We start from the raw sequence: 26,463 nt of genomic DNA, 5'->3' as shown, positions 1-26,463 counted from the left end.
AATCTGTAAATGTTTAAATAAATTAATAAATATGCAAGGCATTGTATGCTTTCCTTGTTCTCTTATCTGAAAGAAATTTACATGGAAGTCTTACCTTGAATCAATCTTTGAGTGAAAAAATAGTCAGGCTGCATCTACACTATCCTATATCCCAGGATCTGATCCTAGATTATCTGCTTTGAACTGGATTATCTGAGTCTACATTGCCAATAAGCAGATAATCTGGAAGCACATCCTGGGATATAGGATAGTGTAGATGCAGCCTGATTATTTTTTCATTCAAAGATTGATTCAAGGTAAGACTTCCATGTAAATTTCTTTCAGATAAAAGAACAAGGAAAGCATACAATGCCTTGCATATTTATTAATTTATTTAAACAGATTTAGACTTAGGCATCTTCTACACTGCCATATAATTCATATTATTAAAGTAAATAATCCAGATTACCTTCTTTGAACTGGATTATATGTCTGTGGATTTATGTCTGTGATCCTGATTTCTACACTGCCATATAATCAGCTTCCAGTTCAAAGCAGATAATCGGGATTTTATATGGCAGTCTAGATGGTGCCTTAGATAGCTAACCTGTTAGCTACATGATATATATTACTTAAATTAAAAACTCAGAAACAATTATTTACACACAAGGTAGGACCACATGTTTTCTGCTTTTGAACTTTCAGAAGGGGTAACAGTATTATTTCCAAAACCAAATTGTCTGTGGGAATTCTTACAGTTTAGGAATCCTATTTGTTACCTTTGCTTTTTTTATATACTGCTTGTTTGTTAGAGGTTATCTCCCTCTAATTTTCTAATTCCTACATTAATCATATGGGTAATTCCATAAACTGGGCCTTTCATGGGAAACATGATGAGATGCAACTAGCTCTGAGATGATAGCACTAAGATTAAAGGAGAAACATACTTCCTAGATGATTTAAACAATTCTACCTTGCTGATCAGATTTGGGAAAGAGAGTTGAAAGGCAACAAGAAAGGGCAATAGAAGTTCAGCAGTGGCAATTTTACATCATTTTAAAAATAAAGTACTTCACTTTTTCATAATGTCTTATTTAGTTAGTTATTAGTTGCTTTTTTATCCTGCCTTTCTCCCAATATATGAACTCAGGGCAGCCAAGTTGGTCCTGAAAATGTTCTTTGTCCCCAGCTACAATTCTGGCTAATTTGTGTTATTATTTTCAGAAGGGTTTTAGAATGGCATAAATCTATGTAGATAATGGATAAAATATCTGGCTCTAGATTCAAAAAAGTATGTTGAAAAAGTTACTTCCGTAAGAACTCAGGACATTCTTTATATAGTCCCATACATGTTTGAGATGCAAAATCACATTTTCCTGATGAAGAAATAGTGTTACTGTTTGTGTTTGAAGAAATCAACAAAGAAAAATATGTTACCAGTCTTTTGCTTTCACATGCAGTTCAACTATTTCAGCCTGAAAATAAAAAGAACAATTAAAACTTCAGTATTATAACAGTACAACAGTATAGTTCTGTTATTGACTAGCAATAACTAGATGCAAATGAAATATTGTGCAAGTCAGTTTTTTTTTAAAAAAAACAAACTTTGGGATTTATCTGTTGAGGCTCAGCAAGATGCGGGGGATTTATCAGAGGACGAGTGGGATGATGGGTTTCAAACTGAGCAAACTGAGGAGTCTGTGTGTGATCAGGGAGAATTGCAGGCCTTAGATCAGAGAGAAGTGCATTGAGGATGCTTTGGATTCCAATGTTCATTCCTTAACAACAGAGGACAAAGCCGTTTCTCTTGGGAATCAGTCTTCAGTTGATGGGGAGTTTTCCTGCAATATCAGATTAGGTCTTCACAGGGAGGTGGTGAAAGATAGATTAGTTAGGTGGTCAGAGAAACTCCATGGGATGTCCTTGAAAATCAGGTGTGCGAGGAATGATCTCATGGCTTCTTGGTCAGGCATGGGTTTAATCAAATGATGTTTCTTGGTGCCTCTCAAAGCAGACAACATTGACAAATGATTCAGGCTCCTGTTTTAGCTTTCAAGTTCATGATTTAAGTTTCCTGTGTTTGCCTATGTGCTTGAAAGCGTTTTGCCTTGGAAAAAGTTTCTGTTTCATGCTTAAAGATTTATGTCCGTGATCCTGATTTCCTGGATTTCATGTATTTTGCCATTTTTTGACTACTGTTCTTTTGTATATAGACTACTGCTATTTTATAGCTCCTTTCCTATTACATATTAAGGGAAATGCCCTTTTCCCTTTGTACCTGCTTTTCTTAATAAACTGTTGTAGTTAGTACTTCTGTACTCCAGTATGATGCTGAGTGAAAAGGTGTCTCAAGGCTATAGTGCAACATTATCCTATAGATTCATGTATAAGTTTGGAAGTTTTCGTGAAAAGATCAACATTAAAAAATGAGTCGGCTTATGACCTTTTCACACAGGCTAAATTTTGGTGGCTGCGGCAGGGTTTTTATTTTTTTCCATTTTCACCACGGGAGGCTTCCTGTCTTTCCATAAGGAAAGATGGGTTAAGCTGGCTTACAGAGGCTTCCCCCTGTGTGATAAGGTAGAGCAGAAGCCAGGACAGTGTGGTGTGTGGGCAACAGGTCCACACACACACACACATACACACACACACCAGGTGGGCACCAATGAAAGCACCACAATCTGCTGTGATACTCAGCAATTCCAGCTGAAGAGGTGCAGCTTGTTGGAATGAGGGAGAGGGCCTTGTCCGTGGTGACCCCCTGGCTTTGGAACTCCCTTCCCAATGAGATTAGGCAAGCACCTATCCTGTCAGCCTTTAGAAAACAGTTAAAAACTTGGCTTTTCCAGTGCACTTTCGAATAATCATTCCCCATGACAGACCCCCTCCTAAAGGAAAATTGATTCTTTTGCACTTTATTCTGCTCCTTTATTGGAAATAACTTGACCTTCTACCCCACCTCAAATTCTGCTAGAGAACACTTCAGCACTTTGTCCAGGCACCTTATTAAATAGTCTTATAACTATATACCTTTGCACTTTTGTCCTGACCGCCCTCCCCCATTTTGTCCATTAATGGTGGTCTTTGCCTTATATCATTTCACCATTTTATTTTACTACTACTGTGTCATACCGAATTATTGTGTTTTTAATCTGTTTTATTTTATCTGTTTGTTGATGTTGTTCACATATGCTCTTAATCTTGTTCATGTTTTGTTTTTTGGGCTTGGCCCCATGTTAGCAGCCCCGAGTCCCTTCGGGCAGATGGAGAGGGGATGGAAAAATAAAGTATTATTATTATTATTATTATTATTATTATTATTATTATTATTTGCAGATCAATTTGAATAGTGTATCTTAAACTCTTATCAAAAAAGTAATCATCCTCTTCTCAGCTTAGAATATTTAAAAACAAGAGCTTAGCGTCCTAGGAGATACTAAAAGCAGAACTTCCCCCCTCTGCTCCCTCTGCCTTGTTTCAATTTCTGGACTTTTTGAATGCCTGGGTGGCCCAGGCAGCTGATCCCCTTGAGATAGCACTGGGGCTTTCCCCTCTCAGTGGAATAACTCTCAACTTAATTCACAGTTATACCAAAATACACAATTTTGCTCAAAAATCTGGTCCCCTCAACATGAGGTTGAGTTATACAAAAGTAAATACAATAATACCATAAACTATTTCCTAATATGGAAGTATAGAGAAACACTCCTGTACATTTCTTTTTGGAAACACTTCTGGACCATTAGCTTACAGGGCACAAATATTCAAATGTACAAATGAGCCATTTACATTTCCAAGCCCTGCTTTGTGATGCCTGGGAGTAGAGAAACATGTGATCTACCACTGAACTATGGTTTCTTTCCTATTCCGCATCCCCAGCTTTCCCTGGCATTAAATTATATTCAACACAAAGTTATTTGTTTCAAAAACAAAGCACTTACCTCTGTTAGTGTTATTTTCTCTTTTATGGGAAGATTAATCAAAGGTAAAATCATAGTGGAATTGTTTCCTTCCTTTTCTTCAAATGCAATTAGCTGAAGATATAAATATATACATTTAAAAGAAGTGCTGGACATATGTCATAGAATCATAGAATAATAGAGTTGGAAGAGACCTCATGGGCCATCCAGTCCAACCCCCTGCCAAGAAGCAATTTTTACATTTGTACATTATTACATTGCACAAGATTAACATCAATGTACTTATTAACTTTTAAAAAAAACTGAAATGAGCCTCTATGGAGGTACTATCATATGAGTACTCCTACAGCATGACTGTCCATTCTGTTTCTCTCTGCTTTCAAATACCCCATAATTGGCCTCAGAGGTACCCCCATTTTTCTGTATGTCATTTTGAGGGGCTCAGGGAGCAGGAGCAGGGGCAAGTATTTCCTTCTTATTCTTCTGGTGAAAGCAATTCAACCAAAAGAGCTAATTGTCCATTGCAAATAACATCTGTAATTTTTGAAATATATATATATCAAGTTATATTTTCTATTTGAGCTCTATTTTTTAAATTTTGGTATGAAAAAAGTTTGCACTGTAAAATCTAGCTCTTCCTTTTTGTTTGATTTGATCCATTTTAAAACATGAAAAAATAATTGCCTTATTAAGGTTGAGCCAGGAGAAATTGCTAGAGGATTGCTCCTCTAATTTATTTCACCCCCAAATCATTAATGCAGCAATAACAAGAGTGACATACCTGTGACCATTGTTCACCATCCGGTAGTGTGATTTCCAGATTTGAATGAAGATTCTTTAGACAGTGAAACTGAAGGGCAATTCTTTTACCAAAGCAGGAATCAGGAGGAAATGGAATTTTCTGGGTTTCCTCATAGGAACCTTTGATTGTAAAAGTCACTTCACCTTCTACACAGAAAATAAACAAAACAAAATAGGGCAACAAAAGGAACAACAACTGGCTCATTTTGTCAAATGGAAAATTTTAGCTATGGTCAATATATACAGAATTTCAAGAAATAAAGCTGGCAGTATTCCAGACTGGCCCCAAGGGTAGCTAAATGCCCTGCCTCCATCTCGCTGTGGCAGCAGGACAGAGTCCAAACATCCAGCAGAGCCTCACTGCACAGGCACTCTTATCTGTGTTGTGTTATCATCACAGCAGCTACAAACCCCCAAAGAGCTCCAGGCCATCTCTGGGCATCTTTGCCAATGTATGCAATGGCACCCACATGAGTCAGAAAAGGCAGGGGGCAAAGGAAGGGACAATCATCCTCTCCTCTCCAAAGCTTGCAACTTTGCATCCAGGGCAACCAGCAGCTCTTTGGAGCTCCATGGTTATCACTACTGTAATGACAAGAATGCATAGGTAAGTGCCACCCCAGTTTCCCCATGGCATAGAGTACAGGCAAAGCCGGATGGTGGCAAGGGAGTTCTGGATCATTCCCTGACTTTCCCCAATTTGGGACAAATGTGTCTTATGTGAATGTGCTCAACATGGGGCATGAGATGGCTTCATGTGGAATGTAAATGCTACAGAGCTTTTTCTTGCCCACTTCAGAGTGTAGGGTCTTTGTATATGTGCCCAGTGAGTAATTCTGAACCAAATTTCCAAGATATTATGTTTCAACAAGCAGACAGCAGAAACACCATAAAAAATAAATCTTCCCCCACCCCACATTTTGTAGAAATGTTTAACTTTGAAGTAGGGTCACCTAAATGAGAAGTGGAGCAGCCTCTAGATTTGATCTTTTGGTAACAAACTGGTCCACCAGTGTCTGGGGTGATTGGGCTCCAAAAATGCATCCTGATAAGCCACTGCATGCCCTTCCAACACCCCAAAACAGTGCTTCAGAGCCACTGCAGATAAGATAGAGCAGTGGTCCCTTGAGCATATAGCTTACACTCAAGTACAGACAACCATCTACAAAATAAATTGACATACTGTCTAATGTGAAAGGCACATACATACAAATTCTATACATATTCAAAATGGTGAAAGCCATTAAAGGCCCACTAGATGTCATCATAAATCTTTCAGAACTTCTAAGTTATTGGTTCAATGCAATACATAACTAGTTAATGATGCAATGACCTCACTTGTGTATTGTTGCTTCAGCTTTCCAAGATCCATTATAATCTCCAGACACGAAATTTCCCGAGCCTATAAGAGTAATGTGGCATAAGCATCTCAACATTTAATTAACATGCAAGGTCGAGCACCCTTCCTCAAACTTCTTATTGCCCCTCCAGCTCATAGTTTCACTTTTCCCTCATCTTTACTGTTATAACATACACATCATTGTTTTATTTGTATTGATGGAGCCACCCCAGAACAGCAGAAAACTACTTGACAAATTCTCATGTTTCCAAGCTAATTGTATGGAATGCGATCCACACAAAAATGGCTGTCAGTAATTTCTCCCTTTCCGGTTAAGTCTCTGGAATAGGAATTGCTGTATACCAAATCAGATTACTTGTCTTTCTAGTTTATTGCTTTCTATCCCCATCATCTCAGGGAAGGCTTTCTCCTACTTAATCCTGTTACTGAAATATGCTTGCTTGCTATGTCCTCCCGACCTCAACAATAGCTAATACGGAACACAGAACAGGATATAAATTTCTGTTTATTTCATGTTAACATGTGAGAACAAGAAGAACAAAAGATCATAAGTTTCAATCTCAAATGGGTTGATCTAGCAGAGTTTTTGTGCCTTTTTCAATTATTTTCTCCCTTTCAGGAATGCAAAATATTGGTGCAGTTTTTTTATATATCTGCCTGTTGTTGTTTTTGTTGTTATTTTCCAATAACACAAATCTCCAACATCTTACAATTTAAAAAGCCGTAGCTTTTCTCTATTGTTGTTGTTGCTATTTTTTTTTTAAGTAGCTTTCTTCACTGTGTTGCAGGAATGAAAACTCTCACTACAGTTGATATCTACAGGGATTCCTTCCAGGATTTGTTAAAGAAAAGTTAGGTTTTATTTTATTTCAAAGACCTCAGTCTAAAATATGCTTTTTATAATAAGGAAATAAAGAGAGGGAATAGAACACTTGATACTAGGGTTAGTATCTGAAAATAGTTTAAGAAGGTAAAAAAGTCTTTCTTCACCTCTGACAAGGTGGTGAAGAACTTGAGCTTTTCACAGTTTAGGATTTATTCTGTGCAAAACTGGCACACGGGGGTCTTTTTGTTTTGATTGGTTGGTTGTGTAAATAATGTTGCTTTCTGCATAAAATGCCATATGCAAATTCTGTGCAAAATAAATCCTGAATGGTGACTTTTTGACAGTGGGAAGAGAATGGTTAGAAAAACAGGCCACTTCTACACTGCCATATAATCCAGATTATCAAAGTGGATAACCCAAATTATTTGCTTTGAACTATATTATCTGAGTTTACACTGCCATATAATCCAGCTCAATGCAGATAATCTGGATTTTATATGGCAGTGTAGAAGGTGCCTCAGAAAAATAATGAGACAAGAAAGTCAAAACTTGTTCACTGATTTTACGAAACAAATTGTTGTCTCCTGAAACAAAACTATTATGGAGATACTGGCTTACTTAAAGTGGCAGGAAGATAAAGTTCCTTGTGCTTCAGCACAGCAGCAACAAATAGGTATCAAAAAAAGTGGTGTAATGTTCTCATATTACCATAATATTTAGGGAGGGGGGGACCCTGGAAATGAGAGTTTTGAGTTTATTACCACCATTGTTCCATTTGTAATGAGGTTTTCAGAATGGTCTGATCTGAAAAAGAAATAATAAATGAAAATGTTATGGTTTATTATTTCATACAGGCAACTTTAAATATATTAGCATTTTGGGTCACACAATTTATCTTTTGACCTGCCCACTCCTAGACTGTGGCTCCTGCGAACATTTCTGAAAATGAATTTGCCCTTTGGGTTGAAAGATGTTCCCTCACTCTTTCAGTGGCAATTTCTATCAATGAAACAAACATAAATCCTTTTTTCTCAACTACCCTCCCCCCATCCTACAGCTCCCATGCCCCTTCTCATATCGTTCAAAAGCCCCTCCCCGATATTTTAGTATGACATGAAGATTGCCAAAAGGAGTCGTGGGAAAAATATTATTCACTTCTCATTTTCCAAACAGAATAGCAAATGGCTCAAATAGCCTTTTATCTTCAAAGGAATATCACTGACTGCAATCCCTCTAATGAGGACCTGTTTATATTATAGAATTATAGCACTACAGTCAGCCCTGCACATTTGCTGGTATTACGGGCACAGGACCCCCATAATAATAATAGTAATAATAATAATAATTTTATTTTTATACCCCGCCCCATCTCCCCGAAGAGACTAGGGGCGGCTTACATGGGGCTAAGCCCAGACATCAAACAATATAAAAACATAGCAATAAAACAAGTCAATCGACAATAAAATAAATCATAAAACAAATGAGGTCACATACAATAAATATACTGATAAAATCCTGGGTTGACTCCAAAAGGAACTGGGCCAAAAGTGCAAGTAGTGTCAGTACCATCAGGGAGAGGTAGATACCAGAGCTATCGTTCCCATTAAAGTGCTGGGGAAGGCATACATAAGGGACTATTGCCGGCTAAAAAAATTGGAGTGCAATAAAGATAAAATAGGCAACAGGTCGATCCTTTACTATGGAGATCAGTCGCCAAAGGCCTGTTGGAAGAGCCAAGTTTTCAGGCTCTTCCGAAAAGTAAGGAAGGTAGGGGCCTGCCTGATCTCCCTGGGGCGAGAGTTCCAGAGCCGGGGGGCCACGACGGAGAAGGCCCTCTCCCTTGTCCCCACCAACTGCGACTGCAAGGGTGGTGGGAGCGAGAGAAGGGCCTCCCCCGACGAGCGAAAAGATTGTGCAGGTTCATGGGGGGAAATGTGGTCACGAAGGTAGGTGGGTCCCAAACCGTTTAGGGCTTTGTAGGTGATAACCTGCACCTTGAATTGGGCTCGGAAAATAAACGGCAGCCATGAAAGTGGGGAATATGTGAATAAGACCAATTTCTAGGTTTTCCTGCATGGCTGTATGGTGACCTCTGTTGGAAGCTGACGATAAAATCACACTGAAGGACATAGAAATTCCCAGATTGGTGGTCTCTCTAGAAATCTCTAGATCCTTCAACATGACTGCAGGCGGATAACCATAAAATTACTGTGAAGAACCTACAGATTTTTTCAAAGAACAAATTCATGAATAATTGATTTTACAAAAGTCAAAACTGCGAATGTGGAGGAACAACTGTGTATTTCATTTTAACTCCCATGGAAATTATTGGAGGTTTAGAATTCTCAGCCAGAGAGCTGCATTGCATCTTCAAATAAATAACAAACACCCAGATTCCATAGGATATGGCTATGGCAGGTGTTGTGAAATACAGGACTGTCATTATATAACATGAAGAAGCCCAAAGTGTTTTAAAACAACAAACCACTATAGAAAAAAAATCTTTTAATGAGATTGATTTCTTATCTTGACAGCTAATTTCTTCTTGCATAATACCTTAAGGATAATAAAACACTGCAGTATACCTAGAATAAGATGCACTTATTAGCCCTGTAACAAACAGTGGAAACAAATAACTCAATGAGATTTCAATCTAAATCACACTGCCAAAAGATAAGATTGCATATTCACTTTTAATTTTTGTTGTGTGAGCCTCCAAGTCATTGCTAACTTATGACAACCCAATCGCAGAGATAGCGTGTTGGCAAGATTTGTTTAGTGAGGTTTGCCTCTGCCCTTCTGCCGAGGCTAAGTGTGACTTGCCCAGTGGGTTTCCATGGTCAAACAAGGGTTCAAATTGTTGTCTCCAGAGTCATAGTTCAGTGCTCAAACCATTAAGGAAAAAAAGTAATTCATTTCAAAACTCCCCAGATTGCCATATAATCATGCAATGCCTGGGAAATTTGAGGAGGTGGGAATGGTGGCCTCCAGTCCACTGTCATCTAAAAGTCATAAAGGTTACTTAACTTTTTGCACTGCGATGCCACAATTTTTTCATTAAACTAGTAATCCAAAAATTATCATTTGCCAGCTTTGCCTTAAAACCTCTGTTGACACCATTAAGTTCACAGCAGGTTTGTCAGGGCCACCTGCCTATAGACACACCAAAATCAATGCATCAGCCATCAGTGCAGCAGTGGGTGTTTTGCTCAACTTCAATTGAAAACTTTCATTTCAGTGCCATCCAGCATACAGCTAATAGAACCTGTAAAATCTTCCATCCCAATAAAATCAGGGCTTCCTTTTAAGACAGTATTCAATTGCATTGCTAATCGTATTAATGATGCCTCCTCTTTGTGTTGTAAAATCTCTCAAAAGCCAAAGCCATGGGGTTTTCAGGCAAAGAATATTCAGAGATAGTTTGCCATTTCATTCCTCTGAAAGCCTAGAGCACCTGGAATTCATTGGTGGTCTTCTTTTCAAGTACTAACCAAGAGCCCTTCTACACTGTCATACATTCCAAAATATCAAGGCAGATGATCCACATGATCTGAGTCTACTCTGTCATATAAACCAGTTCAAAGCAGATATCTGAATTTTATATAGCAGTGTAGATGGGGCCTTGGTCTGTTGTTACCTTCAAGTTGCTTCTGACTTATTGTGATACTAAGGCATGAAGTCTTCTTGGCAAGATTGGACCAAGTCAGTTTATAACAAATTAAAACAGATGAAAATCCATTAAATAATAATTCTAGTAATATACTAAATTAAACAGTTTTTTAAAATACACTAAAACGTAATAAAAGTCATGAAAACACAAAATCTTCACTTAAAATATCCTTTTACTGCAGTAAGTTAAAGACCTGCCTAAATTACAAAATCTTTGCTTGCTAGCACAAAGAGAGCAGACAGGTGGGCAACCAAGCCTGCCATAGGAGAAAATATAAAAATAAAACATATGAGTGCTATGAACTATTTGCAATTGGGAGCCCTTTAACACCATATTGCAGAAGTGCTGACAGGTTCAGGCAGGTCAAGAAGAAGGGGAGAATTTTTCATTCCTTTCCTCCTCTTGTCGTTTCCAACTCCAATAAGTACAAGACAACTCAGGTGAGGTAGCTGAATCAGAAATACTCTTTCAATTATAGTGAATACATTCAAATATTTCAAAGCCCATTTACACAGCACCTAAAACACAGGATTTCCCGAGTTAAAAGGAAATCTAATGGTAAATCCACACTGATTCACTGCCAAAAACACAGGGTTTAAAAAAATCCTCTTTTATCCCAATTCTGGCCAGAAAATGCATATATTTGCATGACTATATATCCCGCATTTGCAAAAAACACGTGATTTCCTTCCCTTCCCCATGGAGACTGCTCCAGCACATGTCCACATTTAAAAAGCCGGAAATAGCTGATCAGCTGATTGGGCTTTGAAATGGACACAGAGCTGATTTAAAGGAAGCACGAATGGAGAGCAATTAGAACTCTCTGAAACTCTTTATTTTAAACTTTATAATATTAAACAGAACTTTAATAAACAATTGATATTTCCAGGACTTCTATGATATATCAAGTTCTGAATTAGCTGCTTTTAGCCAAACTACAGTTAAGTATCATTCAGCCATCCAAAGCTGGCTTCAACATCAGAAGTGTATTTATAGATATGAGGAACTAGTTCATTGTCAGTTCATTTTTGAATTTAGCTCACATACCAGAGATGAGGAGGGATTTGGTGTTTCCATTTTGAGATAACTGTCTTTGACTGCACTTTCTAGATGACTATGTGAATCAACATATGAGTATACAACTCAGGCCACTCCATCTTCCATTGTGAGACCATGTTGGGCTACCTTCAGTGTTTTTTCTTTCATTTTAAAAATAGATTGTAGACAGTTGGAGTGGCTAGAAAGAACAGCAACTTCATATTTAATTCTGTCTGTCATTAAAGTTCAATCCAGAATTGTTTAAACCAAATTATGAAATTCCAAGTACACGAAAGGAAGCTCATAATTAATGTGTGGAAATCACTATCAAAATGAGATGTTGATGGTAGCCAATTTGGATTTACAATAGGATTAGAGGAGATAGCAATCAATGGTTGCTGGCCTGAGGACATTATATGGCTGCCAGTATCAGAGGCAATATGCATCTACATACCAGTTGTTAGGTTAAATGAGCAGGAGGGTGTTATTGCACTTATTTCCTTCCTTTAGAAATATGACAGTTGCTGTTGTTACTGTGTGCTTTCAGTCATTTCCAACTTATGATGGCCCAAAGGTAAACCTATCACAGGGTTTTCTTGGCAAGATTTGTTCTTCACAAGGAATTAGCCTTGTCAGTTTTCTTCTGACAACTGTGTAAACACAACCATTGGACTAGATAGGTCTTTGGAATGATCTAGCAAGCATAAATTGTTCTTAAAACATGTGGGGGGGGGGGGTTCAGATAGCTACACCACAAAATTATGAGTTCTAAATAGTAACTGCATTCATGTATTCACTTCAGCAAGTTCAAATTTAGACAAGTCTTTTATAAATGCAACACAAGCAAAATTATCTCCATTTCTGTCTAAATGAAACTCTTATCTCTGAATTATCATGCTTGGATGTCCTATTCCAGCTATTCAAATGTGGAGGGATGTAGATGTAGTTGTTCAGATGTAGAGGAACAAAAAAATATTTGAAGCATTTCAAACAAGAATATTGTGATGCATGTTGTTTTCTGACACTTATATTCTGAGTTCTCTGTTTCCAGTCAGAAAGAATAAACTAAACAAAAACACCCTGGTTGTGGCATTGGTTTTTGACGTTACACAAAGAGTAGCACATTTACTCCTGTGTTTCCATGATATTACATATGCAATTACTGCTCATGTAACCAATTTTGAAAAGAGTTATGCAGCCACACGTGTGACTAGTTCTACAACCAATCATGCAACCAGTTCTGCAATGGGATGCATTTCACCATCACCAATATACCAACATACAATGGAAAACTATATATGCACAAATACAGTGTCATTTGCACTAGAGGATGACACAACTGAAATACAGGATATAGCAGAAAAGAGTCAGAGCAATATAATGTTCAGAAAAACAGACTACAGACTTAACATACCAACTTGCTGAATCCCAACAGCTGTGTTAGTATATGTAGATAATGGATACATAACAAGTTGAGGACCATCACTAACAAACCTCTCTTCAGTAGCAAAATGGGGTTGGTTTGGTAATCTGTGGTGCTGCAATAGTCTACTTCACACTCTCTGTAACCCTGTCTTATTCCCTACCCAACATGTTGTGGTTTATTTAACTTTTAAATCAATTTATATTTTAGTGCAATAGTGCAATTACATATTTTTTAAAAAGAAAAGCAACTATGTTGGAAATGGTGAGGGGGGGAGACCAGAGGACAATCTTGCCCACTGATGTCACATGACCATGCAGGCAGGAGGCAAACTGGTACCAGGATACAAATGGCACTGTGTGATAGCTGCAATGCTGGTTTGCCTGCATTGCCTGCAAGTCCTATAACCAGGGAGCCTTGGGTTCAAATCCCAAGATCTTGTTGTAAGCCAACACAAGTCCCTTTGGGCAGAAGGGACAGAGTATAAATAAAAAATATGATTATTATTGTTATTATTATTATTATCATCTTCTCAGGGCTATTGTGAACATAAAATGGGTATAGCTATCCAGAATACCTTAGAGGAAAGGTGGGATAAAATGAAATAAATGAAAAATAGATGAAACAATATAAATGCCTAAACCATTTTAAATTATTAATATTGATTTAATAGAAAGAAAGACACATTTAATACTATATTGTTTCCTCTACAGTCATCTTTTAATAAATATATCATACATCTTTTTATACATTTATTCACATTTCTCAGGGATATTTTCATGCCGGCATCTCTGGATGAATAAAAGTGCTGAAATTCATATCTGTTGAAAAGAAAGAAAGAACAGAAACACAAATTAACCACCCAAAGACAGCACACAACCACGCACTTCTAGCTCTAGATATCTAAAGTATTTCTTCAGTGCATCCAGTCCCCTGAAGTCAGGCCCATGAAATGACCCACACTGTTTTCTCATCCATCAGCATTGTACACAGCCGGTGACCACAGCAGGGCAACTAAGAGATATTCATGTCACCCAGATGTGGGCAGAGTACAGTTCATGATCCACGTGCAGGTCTAGAGCCAATTTCAGTGTCCCTTGAAACCCTTCTGCTTGTCATTCAAAGCTCTCCCTGTCTTTTAAAAAAAAATCAGAACAATTTCAAGCAAATTTTGCTTGAAAATGCTGGAGAAAATCCCCCAATATGTGAAAACAGCCTCATTATACCCACAAAATCTCCAAGGAACCCTACCACTATCTCTGTGTTGATCTGCACACTTCATTTCAGGTACCATTTTAGGAGGTTACTGGGCTTGCTGGGGAAGCATGTGTCACATGGAGTCTGATGGTAAAATTGACTTCCCCCCCCCCCATGCAGTTGCCCACCCTTAACATAATACAACTCAAGTTCAACCTTCTTATTTTAAGTAAAATTGCCAAAATGAAGAAAGTATATTTTCCTATTGTACATATCTTAAAAACTGCTTATAATTAGGAAATTTGAAATACCATTTTGTTTCCCAGGATCCACAGAAGGTCTTTTAATCTGAGGTCCTCAATTCTGTTAGAATCCGGGGGGCCTGGGGATATTGATACTGCGAAACCATTCAAACCAACGGGCTCCTCTGGCAAGAAGACCAGGATTGGATGCTGGAGCTGGAGGTGAAGCAGCAGGAATCCTAGCACCCCGTCTTTGGATCCTGTAAGATAAAGAATAAAAGGATATTGAATGTTGGCATTCATTAAACGCAAAGAAATAAACAAACACAGTAACACAACTTCCTAAATGAAAAAAGAACTCACCTCCTCAACCATTGCCTGCTAGGGAATCCGTTGTCACCCATAAGCAGACCGAGCTACATATGGAGTCTCTTGACTCAGGGAAGATTGACTAAAGTATTCCGTGGACCACCTTGTGTTCAACTGTTCCGAAATGTCAGTACCAATGCATCTATTTTATTGAAGTTGTCAAAGTCCACACATAGTTTGTTGGGGACATTATTGCATGAATAGGATTCTAATAGTGTATCTTTTCCATCTGCAGCTGTGATAATGTTTGAATCCTCATGGTAGTGTTAGCATATTGTGGACGTAGCATTTCTCTGTTCTACTTTTCTGTTCTCAAACTGCAGCCATTCAATTTCCAGCAAACAAACAGAGAGGATCTCTGGGTGCGTTGCTGTTAGTTACTCCTTTTGCTCTGTTTGCATTTTTAAAAACAATAATTTAATTTAACTGCACAATTTTGCAATCCTTTCCAAATGCAAGTCTGCTTTTTATTTGTTATATAAGGTTTGACAGAGATAACTTACTACTCGGAAGGGGCACCAGCTGCACACTTTTCTAGAGTTGGAGGAACTGAAAATGGTAATGCATGTACTAATAATCTCAAGGTTGGGCTTCTGCAATGCACTTTACATTAGGTTACCTTTGTACCAAGTTTGGAAACTCCAGCTGGTTCAAAAAATAGCAGCCAGATTGGTTACAGAAACATCTAGGAGTGAGCATATTTCACCTATCCTAAAGTCACTCCACTGGCTGCCAATTAGTTTCTGGGGAAAGTACAAGATGTTGCTTTTGACCTTTAAAGCTCTATGTGGTCTGGGTCCACTTTACCTACAGGATCACCTTCTCCCTTACAATCCACCCTGCACAATTAGATCCTATGGAGGTTGGCTATTCCAACCAGCAAGAACCCGACTGGTGACAGTCACCCAGAGGACTTTTCATCTGCTGCCCCAAGACTGTGGAATGACCTGCCAGAAGAGCTCTGACAGTTAAATGAGCTGTCAGAATTTAAAACCCATCTAAAGACCTGTCTTTTCCAGCAGGCATACCCAGCCAGTTTTAAGCATGAATTTAAACTTGTGTCCTGTATTTTAATCTCTGCCCTGTATGTATTTTAAAGAAATACGTTTTAATATATATGTTTATAGAATTTTGCAATGTTTGTTTGTTTTGACTGTGCTGTGACCTGCCTCGAACCATGAGGAGAGGTGGATAAGAAATAAAATAATAATAATAATAATAATAATAATAATAATAATAATAATAATAATAATATTTATTATTATTATTATTATTATTATATCACTTCCTGGCAACATAAAATAATTTGTATAAGCCTGGGATTTGCAATACTGTGATGACTCATGGGCCATGTAGTCCCGTTCCTAGTACTGTTGTGAATGATGAAGAGGAAAACTTGGGTTTTCCACCATTTCAGCCAGAAAAGGAACTATCCCAGCCAGAAATTGAGCCTTTGCACCTGCAAGAGATTTGTCTTCCAGAAGTCTGTCAAACAAGCCCCGAGCCAAAATCTCCCCCGTTTTCTCGTCATGATTTTTGTAAACAACAGAGGGGAGTTCAACAGGCGTCTCGCAGGAGTGCTAGGATAGCTGCTAAGCATTCAGCTGATTAAGCCTGCTTTCCATGGGAAACTTTAAGGAGTCATGCATCTGGACTCAGAGAATAGCTTTCGTTTCTGGTTCTCCAGAGAACTGCTCTTTGGCGGGAAAACTAGACCCTATTTAGGTGTTTTGCCCACGAAGGGATCTTGCGGAGTCAATTCGTCAGCTACCGGAGCAGCGTGTGTGGACAGCTACTCCTGCTTTCAAGCCTTTGTTCCTGTTCCAAGCCTTCGTTCTCAGCCTTGTTTTCCCCCCCGGATCTTGCCTTGTTTCCCGGACCTCGCCAAGTAATTACCACGGATCTTGTTCTTGCTCCTCGTTTCCTTGTTGCCTTGAATCAAGCTTTGTGTGCCAAGAATCAAGTTAATTCCTAGCCTTGCTCAAGTTCATGGACTAAAGGACCTTGTCATCTCCCCTCACTTGCTTGGCAAGTGAGTGTTTCGGTTATTGGATTACAACTTTGGACCTTAATATTTCATATTGGACATTGCTTTTTTGGACTAATTTTGACCTTTCCTGAAAGGTCTACTTCTGGACTATTTCCTATACTTGTTTTTATTAACTTTATATATTTCCTTAATAAAGATATTAGATAGAATCTGGCCTCTGTGTATGGTTATTGGTGCTCTGCAGCCTGGGTCGTGACAAATACATTATCATCCACTGGAGTCAACAATTATCCATATTTATTATGATGTGAGGTATGAAGAGATGAAAACAAAAAATATTTTAATCCATCTGTTTTAGATCTTGGTAATGGATATTCTAAAATAATAAATCTTATAAAAATAAAACTTCCACAAACGAAATATTAAAAGTAAAACATTTTTGCTGTGTTGCTCTTCCACTGCTCCAGAAAATAACTTTTCAAGCTTCACCTTCTGCAAATTGTAGTAGAATGACTGAGAAATCAACATTTTGTGCAAATTTTGTTCTCAATTGAGAGCATAGCAAACAATAGCACTTGCTTCCTATGCTATCTCAATGCAAAGTATAGCAAGCTAATAAATCATAGTAGACAACAAGTATATTTTGATAATCTTCCGTTCTGAAAAGGTGTACTCATCACTGGCAGTTTTAATTGGAAATGTCAGGACAATAAACAGTGCAACCCAGAGATTAGTGAAGAAATCACTCAGATTGTTATCATGAAAATAATACTGTCATATCCCAGTAAGCCTCTTGCTCAGAAGGTAGATATGATCCAATTCAACACAAATATTGGCTTCATCAGCATCAGAGCACTTGCTGATTACCAAGGACTGTGCAAATCTGTAGCATTGGGTCATAAAAATGCCTTCTGGTGGCTCTGCAAGGCTGTACAGGAATTTCTGTGTGTTCAATAGAGTTGTGTGTGAAATTCATTTCTCCCATTTCATCCATTGTTTCGTTACTTTTTTTTACCTTCAGGAGCACGCAACATGAAGCCCCCCCTCCCCGAAAATCAGATCGACACAAAAGCAAGAGGGCTAAGATCATTAGCTCCCCCTCTGCTTTCGTGAGCATGTGGCGCTCCATGCCTCCTTGCCTTGGTAAGAGAGTGTGTGTGTGTGTGTCATGCAGGCCCAGCACATGCCCCAGCCTGCAGCCAAGTGCCTCCTCTAGAGTAAGAAAGTCAGAACTTGTCTCCTTGCCTTGAGAGTGTGTACATGTAGCATGCAGGCCCAGCATGGGTGCCTGCCTGCAGCCAAGTGCCTCCTCTAGAGTAAGAAAGAGAGAACTTGCCTCCTTGCCTTGAGAGAGTGCATGTGTGGCATGCAGGCATGCATCGCTGCCTGCAGTCGAACAGCTCCATATAACAGAGGTAGAGAATAACACAAAAATGTGCTATAGCGTCTCCAAAAGCATAATAGGGTCCATTGTTGGCATGGCTGAATCTTAAACCACCACAATGAGAGAATGATATCCACAGATTATAAACAAAAGTTAGTAGTTCAGTGTAAGTAGGTATTTCCTTTTTGGAAGAGAGGGCGGGTTATAAATAAAGTATTGTTGCTGTTGTTGTTGTTGTTGTTATTATTATTATTATTATTATTATTATTATTATTATTATTATGAAAGTGGTGATGTGGGCAATGTGTCCCCTGCTGCTCCATGGATTTGCCACACTGCCTGGTAAATCCCCCCACTGTCGTCGGCATGTGATGATGTTGCCTGAGTGTGATGATGTCTGCGTTTGATGAGGTGCTTAAGTGTCCTTTGCTGACCAGTGCTCAGGAAAGAAGGGATGGACATTTCCATTTGATTTCCTTTCATTTTTAAATTTGTTTCTGTATAAAAAAAATTGTCAAATGATGCGACCCCCTCCCCCCACCCCAACACGCACACACACACACACCAAATTGGGATTTCTCCAGCCAACAAGGCAAGATTTCCTCACTATCCACCCTGTTTCTTTTTGTAACTGAGTCTCCTAGTTCCAGAATCACAAATACACATACATATCCACTGGAAATATAAATAATTCAAAGGTGAATTACAGAAGAGAGTCAGCTAGATTGCATAATGCTTTTGAAAAAAGTACAGTTTTAGCAGGAGATGAGCTTGGTGCAAGAAAAACCATAATTCAAATTATTAGTGAAGAACATCAAGCAGCCATTCCAGTTTGCTATTCTGTTGAAAGTGCCTCTCTATTTTGCACTGCATTGCAAAAGTGTGACATAGGCCACTATGTATATAAAAATATTCTTTAAACAGCAATGTGTCCTATATATATATATCACTTTTCTATTAGAGATTCATTTTAATATTAAGAGTTGTACTCACAAGTTCCGTAGTGTGAATTCAACATCCAGTTCTTCATGTCTCTAGAAGGAATAAAAAAGAAGCAAAGAAGGAAACGTCTCTGTGAAATTTCTTGTGTCTTTTCATACAATCTTTAACCATTTAATATTTTGGCACTTCATACATCTCTTATCTCTTATCTCATATTATACAAAATGGGCATTATGGAACCACAGGATTGTGTTTGCCTGATGGTTGTAGATCGGACCTGCACAATCTGGTTTTTGTAAAGGGCCAAGGTTTCCCCGCAAAATCTTCAGTGGGCCTTCAGAAACCTTCCCCGCCCTCATGCCATTCCAGGCTTCAGGGGCAACCCTGGCTCTTTCCTCAACTGAATGCCGAGGGCAGGCTTCGTTCCTTCCCAGCCTTGCAATGTTTCCAGGAAAATTGTGTGAGGTTGGGGAGGGTCCTGAGCTCACCCGCCGGCCACAGGAGTGCATTAGTGAGCCACATCTGGCCTGTGGGCCATATGTTGTGCAAGTCCTGTTTTAGATAGCTGCCTTACATGAGAAGGGCAATGAGAATGGAAGAGGAGTAAGTTAGCTTGGGTCTCTTTGGCCTGTCTTCTCACACATCAAACTTCCATGTATTACAAAACCTAAACAAAGTTATACTCTGGACCGGAGCTTTCCAAACTGTGCCAAGCCACATTAGTGTGTTGGCTGTAATGTGTAGGTATGTAACGTGAACGTAACAAGATACCTCTGAGTCTATGTGAAACATATATCTCATGAGGGGCTAATTAACCTCCAGTTGGCTATTAAAACAGAATTACTGTGTCGCAAAATCATGCATGTCTAAAAACTGTGTCCCCAACATGAAATATTTGGAAAGTTTTGCTTTAGGCAAAAGATGCAACAGAATCATTTTTGCTACTCTACACAGTCCAATGCACAGAGTAAGTGCAAAAGAATACTGAGAAAGGTATGTGACCAGATGACACCATATATCCCACGTGAATATATCCAACGTGAATTACCAACGTGAATTATCCAACGTGAATGGGCCAGCAGAACGCTGGATAAGCGATTATGTTGGATTATGTTGGGCCCGGGCTGTGGCGCAGGTGGGAGAGCAAGCCAGCTGCAATTAGCTGCAATGAATCACTCTGACCAGGAGGTCATGAGTTCGAAGCCGCTCAGAGCCTATGTTTGTTTGTCTTTGTTCTATGTTAAAAGGCATTGAATGTTTGCCTATATGTGTAATGTGATCCGCCCTGAGTCCCCTTCGGGGTGAGAAGGGCGGAATATAAATGCTGTAAATAAATAAATAAATAAATATAGCCATGGGGGCTATATGGCCACTGAGATCAAAACAGTCCACTGTCCTTTGAAACTTTATTTAAATCTCCTCCTCTGAAATGTGAAAGAGAAGGAAGGGGGACACCCAGACCTCAAACCTAGTAGTAAAAATCTCTCATTCCTCAACACATCTGTACTGGACCAATGCAAATTCAATCTGAAATGTGAATTCCGAATTGTTTATCTGAACATAATGAAGTCAATGGTGTCTTTAGTTTCAATCATACATACCCGACAATAGAAAATTCTACAAGCAGCAATGTGTGTTTTACAAGCAATATAGTGTTATTTGTCACATTCTAAAGAACTTTTTAACAATGCAATTATTTACTAATTGAAATATTGCCCTAAGAAAACCATAATATATCAGTGTATCACATCATGCTCATTTTATCCAAAATACAAGACCTGTTATTTTCAAAATTAAAAAGCAGAAACCCTATGTTTTAACCTAATTTATATTCAGATGTTGAAAACAGTGTCATTTTTAAAAGACAAAAATTGCTGACTGCTAATATTCCAAGCAAAATCAGCAGATACACATGGAAAGTGCAACTGGGGTAATCCCTCCTTCCCAGTTTCTATTTGCCAAAATTGCTAAAATAATATCCTCTGCTCATTATTATGCCTGACATTTCTTTAAAATTAAATTCAGGTAAGAGTCCAAATATAGACAAATATCCACAGTAGAATTTAATAAAAGAAGATACATTACTATGTGTGTTTGTAATAACACATATTTCCCTGCATAACTTCAGTACTCACTTCTGGATTGAGTTTGAAATTCACGCGACTAGTTTGTCCACTTTGAAGTTTACCGATATCAAAGAGAACTGTGTAAAGGTGATCGTCCTTGCTGAATGTATCTTCATCGTAGACATTCAGGTTCAGTATATTCTAATAACAGAAACAATGTGACAATGATTATTGTTTTGAAGATTGCTTTCACTAGTGGGCAAAGCCATTTTTATTTATATAAGGCAGAGTTTCTCAAGCTGTGCTACTCCAGATGTTTTGGATTTCAGCTCCCACAGTTCCTAACAGGCTGTAAACTAGCTGGGAACTTTGAGGACTAACGTCCAAAACACCCGGAGGAGCACAGTTTGAGAAACACTGATGTAGGGCATGGCAGCTAAAGGGGTATCAATCTGTATTAATTCTACAGTGTAGATGCACCCTGTGATGGTTTTTTTTTTAACCAGGGCTCCCTGGAAATCTGGGTTTACACAAGAGTTTGCTAGCAGTTCCGCAAGAGATTCCATAATTTTTAACCTGGAGTTGTAATAATTTCAATGCAGGATTTCTCCCAGCCCTGAAAATTATTTCAAGGATTCCACCAGAGTAAAAAGACTGAGAAAGGCTACTGTATGAGATTCCGACAAATATTTCTGGAGTAACAAATATGTTATTTATGATTTATTATTTTATAAGTGAAAATTGAAAAAATGTGGCTGCTTGTACCATTTGCCAGACATAGGTTGTTCCAGAGTAATCCATTTTATTTCTTTCATCTCCTCAGTTTTCCCACAGCAGCCAGTCTGCATTCCATACCCCCCGAAGCATGAACTGTCACAATTGGGTTAGTTATTATTTATGTATTTACTATTTACCCTATTTATATTCTGCCTTTCACTACCCCGAAGGAGATTCAAGGCAGCTTACATGTGGCAATTATTCAATGCCTTAACACATACAACATTAATCTTAAATAGATTGAATTAAAATTAATACATATTAATATTTAAAAATATTACATTCAATATTTAAATCACACCATTCAGAAATCGTAGTCTAAGGTCATAGTCATTGCACATGTGCCGAATCCATTATTACACTAAGCTATTCTCTGAAAGCCTGATCCAGAGCCAGGTTTTTACCTTCCTTCAGAAGGAAAGTAAGCTTGAAGTGGAGGAGGAATGTTATTTTAAATCGTCCCCACACACCTAACTATGTTTGTAGAAATGTATTCATCTAGCTACAAATTCTGAATTTCCTCCAAGCCTATTGAATGTTGATGGTCTCATTTTTGTTATTTATCAGGAGAGTTAGTTTGCTATGGTTACATTGGATTCTTTTTATTTTTACTGTTATTATCAATTGGTTACTTTATTTTATTCATGATCCTGCCTTTCTTCTGAATGCAGCCTATAACAAATAGTATATGATTTGTATTTATGACAACAAGAGATATTTGTGGTCTCACCTTTACACGACTGTCAACCCTGTAGGAGAATGTTTGATTCCATGTTGGATCTTTTGAGTTGGGAATAGTTACGGTCCTGACTGTTTCACTTGAAGCAGTTGGCAGCCACAGAGAAACATAGCAATCGGTTTCAGAAACTGAAAATAAATAAATATATAAATAAATAAATGTAATAATAGTCATGTAACATTTAAGCAATATTTAGGCAATTGGGACTTTTCTGTGCAGGCACATGAATGGTTTTGTGTTTGTTGTATCTGCAACAAGCCAATGCCAGTGGCAAGTTTGGCCAGAAAAGGGAGGAAATTATTTCAGTTCTTCACCAAGTCCAGTAAATGGTATAAGAGTTGAGAGAAAATTTATTTTAGGAAATGTAGTACAACTCATAAAACCCAGCACACAACAGGCATGATCTTCCCGTCTCTGTAATTAGAGCAATCCTAGGGGAGAGGCCTAGGGAAAAGGGGACTGTCTCGGCAGATGCAATAAACATTTCAGACTATAGGTATGGCAATTCCTACAACTTCAAAATAGTCCCATCAACAAAACTATTTGGATTTCTACCCTAAAGGCAGGGTAATTTGGAAAAGCAGATTTGTGAGTACTTATTGTAATGAATCAGAAGCAAGGGGGAAGGAGCTAATAATTCTCTTTGCGTTAGCAGAGATTCCTTTCAAGAGTTAGAGAAACAGAACCCCAAAATATGAAATAAAAACACTATTTTTAACATAGCAGAATACCTATCTGGGAACCTCGGTCCTCCAGAACAACACCATTGTCAACTTCCACTAGATACTGATAATAGAATTGCACTAGACAACCTACAAATACTTAGAGAAGTGTTATCTCTAGGAATCTCTGGTTCTTCCTGTGAAACAACTTCCAGTGGATTTCTTAGAGATAACACATTAATCAAATCTGCAAATAATCAAATCCTCAAAAGTGAAACCCACAATTGTGGAGGGCTGATTGTAGTTCAAAAAATTCAGACCATTCTCCATTTCCTGCTGAGGAATAAAATACTGAATTGGCAAATCTGCTTTTGTTTGTACCTACGATCCAGGTTTTAATTGAATTGTCCCATTTCCTAATTTCTTTTGTTAGGGATACTATGTGGTAGTCCTTGAAACAAAAATAAAAATGTAGGTAAAATTATCATCTTAATGATCTTAATTTTGTTTGAGATATCCCAATTCCAATTTTTCCAACTGTAATTTTGTTTATTAACTTTTTTCCATAATTGATTAAAATTTAATCGTATTAGGTGGTTTATATTTTTGGGGATGTATACCTCCAAATATTTTAACTTATTCACACCCAGGTTTATCCCCAGGATGGGCTATATTCCTTTAAACGTTTTCCAGGTAAGGTTGTTATGTAATATTTCTTATTTTTGAATGTTTATGGCCAACCCTGATAATTTTTCAAATTTATTTATTTATTGTATATAGTGCCACACAAAATTATTGTGTCTAATGCTACACAAATTTATACAAGCATTCAAAACATTTTCCATTGGTAACACATGTTTACATCATTTCCCCTCTTTCTTCTTCCCTCCCCTCCCTGGTTACTTCCTTTACAGAGTCCTTTGGTGCCCCAAGTAGACAGGGGAAATTTAGTAGGCCATTTGGCACCAATGAGAGAGAGAAAAATAATTTGGGGTCCTGGCGACCCAAAGTAGGAGCTACATGTGGTCCATTGGCTGCACTTCTGCCATTCCTGCATTAAAAATACTGAATAGTGAAGATGACATCATATTTCAGATGCAATAATCCACCACCATAGCATGGTGTCACCACGGATGTGAAAACTTCTGCCTATCTCCAGGAACCAAGACCCTCTGTATTAATTAAGTCTTTTTACATCTAATTTATCTGCAACAATAAATTAGGGCAGCTTAATGCAGCCCTATCTTGAGTGTGAGAAAACTATCAGTTCCAAATGAAGTCAACATATCTGCAAAAAGATTATAAGAAGGAGAGAATTATGCATATCTAGAGAGGATGTAGGCTTTCTCTGCTTTGTGTCTCTTTTGACCCACTCAGAGGTGGTGTGGTGAACACAGGAATTTTATTATCCTTAACCGAAGCAGCCATAGCAAACAAATACAGCTGGGTCTAAGTGGGAGAGGATCTACCCTAGCAAACCTTTTGTATCGTTATCCCAGTACCCAGTATGAGATATATTGAGCATGGTGATCAGATCATAACATGAATAAACATAACAGTTTAAATAATAAATGTAAGGCCTTCTTGTGGACCACCCTGAGAATTTCAAGGGGGGGGGGGGGCTGGAGCCCTTCAAGCCCCCCCCCCCCCCGCTACATGCCTGCCTTCGGTAGTGTCAATGGCAGACTTGAATGCTTTAATTTCTTTACAAAATGCAGAAATTGAGGAAGAAGTAAACAAACAACAAAGAAGTATGCTGCATTTACATAAGACAGGATGAAGAAGACATGTGCCTGCCAGAGGTGATACAGGCCAATTGCTCTGGAATATTTCCCCAAAAGAAGTGACTTAGGTTGCATCTCCATTTAAAATGAAACAAAATCCCAACTTTGCTCATGATTAGAAGCAAAGACATGTTGAAATATCTTATCAATTAATCACAACATAACAATGTATCTCAGCAGTAATTCATACTTCCCACTGTCTTCCAAACTGAGTTCAATATTCATTTTTTATTTCGTGACACAAAATATTCATTGGAAGTCTGAGACTACAATATCTGCTCTTTCCTCCCAAGCATCGAATGGCAGCTAAATGCAACTAGGTACCCAGCTCCTTGGATTCCCTCAGTCATTAAACAGCTATGGAGTCACATGCTGTTACTCAGATGCACCCACACACTAGGAAGAGCAGAAAAAAGTATTCTCAAAGTAAACTAGAAGAGCATAATTTTTCACAAGTTTCATGTAGGATCATGGCCAATGTGAGCATGATTATGTACTATTCAAAATTGGAAATCACAAAAAGAAGTGGGGATTGCATGGGGAAAGGATATGGCTTTGGAAATTAGAATAGAAAGAAATGTATTCATAACAAGAATTTCAGAAATACTTAAAAGATTTATGTAGGATAATCTTTAATCCTTTACCCAAGAAGTTGAATAGCAATTCTGGAATCCTGATCCTCAACATTTGCAAGATGATTAATACAATTGTTCCATGGGTGGAGGAATATACCAGCTTAAAGTATGATTAGTATTGTTTCCCACACAAAATGATCCAGTATCACACATAGAGAAGAGGTTATCCTGAGAAACATCTGCTCCTTGGTTAACAAACTCACTCTGGACCAACAAAATGCGTGGCATTTTTCTGCAATCAAAGATGTTTCATAGTAAGACAGTGTATGTGAGTCTACAGAGAAATTATTTCCATGTATGAACAATGTGAAATATGAAATATTTCTCAAAACTACATTCTGTACAAAACACCAGAATCCTAGAAAACCACAGAAAGAAGGGAAGAGGGTTCACCTACTAAGTATAGATTAACATTCATCTGGATATATATATATATATATATATATATATATATATATATATATATATCTCCAAAATTTATAAATTTCTTCATCAACATGGACTCAACTATGGAAAAATAGGCAGACCTCAAGTTGACACTGACAACCAAGGAGCCAAATTCTCTTTGCTTGGAAAGACAAATACATTGTTTCTATCTGGCCTTGAATTCCTGTGTATTCAACTATGTTGATGGAACTGTATTAGGGTTGCCTTCTCTT

The 26,463-nt window shown here is 38.1% G+C and overlaps 1 protein-coding gene across 1 annotated transcript in view; it reads right to left on the bottom strand.

Moving 5' to 3' along the window:
- Positions 1-26,463, bottom strand: part of LOC100560615 (cytosolic phospholipase A2 epsilon) — a 59,881-nt gene that overhangs the window by 16,000 nt on the left and 17,418 nt on the right. The window contains exons 4-11 of the mRNA XM_003214565.4: positions 22,715-22,851; positions 21,277-21,408; positions 19,193-19,233; positions 7,648-7,690; positions 6,039-6,102; positions 4,681-4,847; positions 3,921-4,013; positions 1,417-1,454 (exon numbers count right to left, since the gene is read on the bottom strand). Of these exons, the coding sequence (XP_003214613.1) occupies positions 1,417-1,454; positions 3,921-4,013; positions 4,681-4,847; positions 6,039-6,102; positions 7,648-7,690; positions 19,193-19,233; positions 21,277-21,408; positions 22,715-22,851 (715 nt within the window). The remainder of the gene's footprint in view (positions 1-1,416; positions 1,455-3,920; positions 4,014-4,680; positions 4,848-6,038; positions 6,103-7,647; positions 7,691-19,192; positions 19,234-21,276; positions 21,409-22,714; positions 22,852-26,463) is intronic.

The sequence above is a fragment of the Anolis carolinensis genome, chromosome 1 (assembly GCF_035594765.1).
Source record: "Anolis carolinensis isolate JA03-04 chromosome 1, rAnoCar3.1.pri, whole genome shotgun sequence".
In the NCBI taxonomy this organism is placed as follows: Eukaryota; Metazoa; Chordata; class Lepidosauria; order Squamata; family Dactyloidae; genus Anolis; species Anolis carolinensis.
Note: the sequence above shows the minus strand (reverse complement) of the source record. Positions and strands in the feature narration are given on the sequence as shown.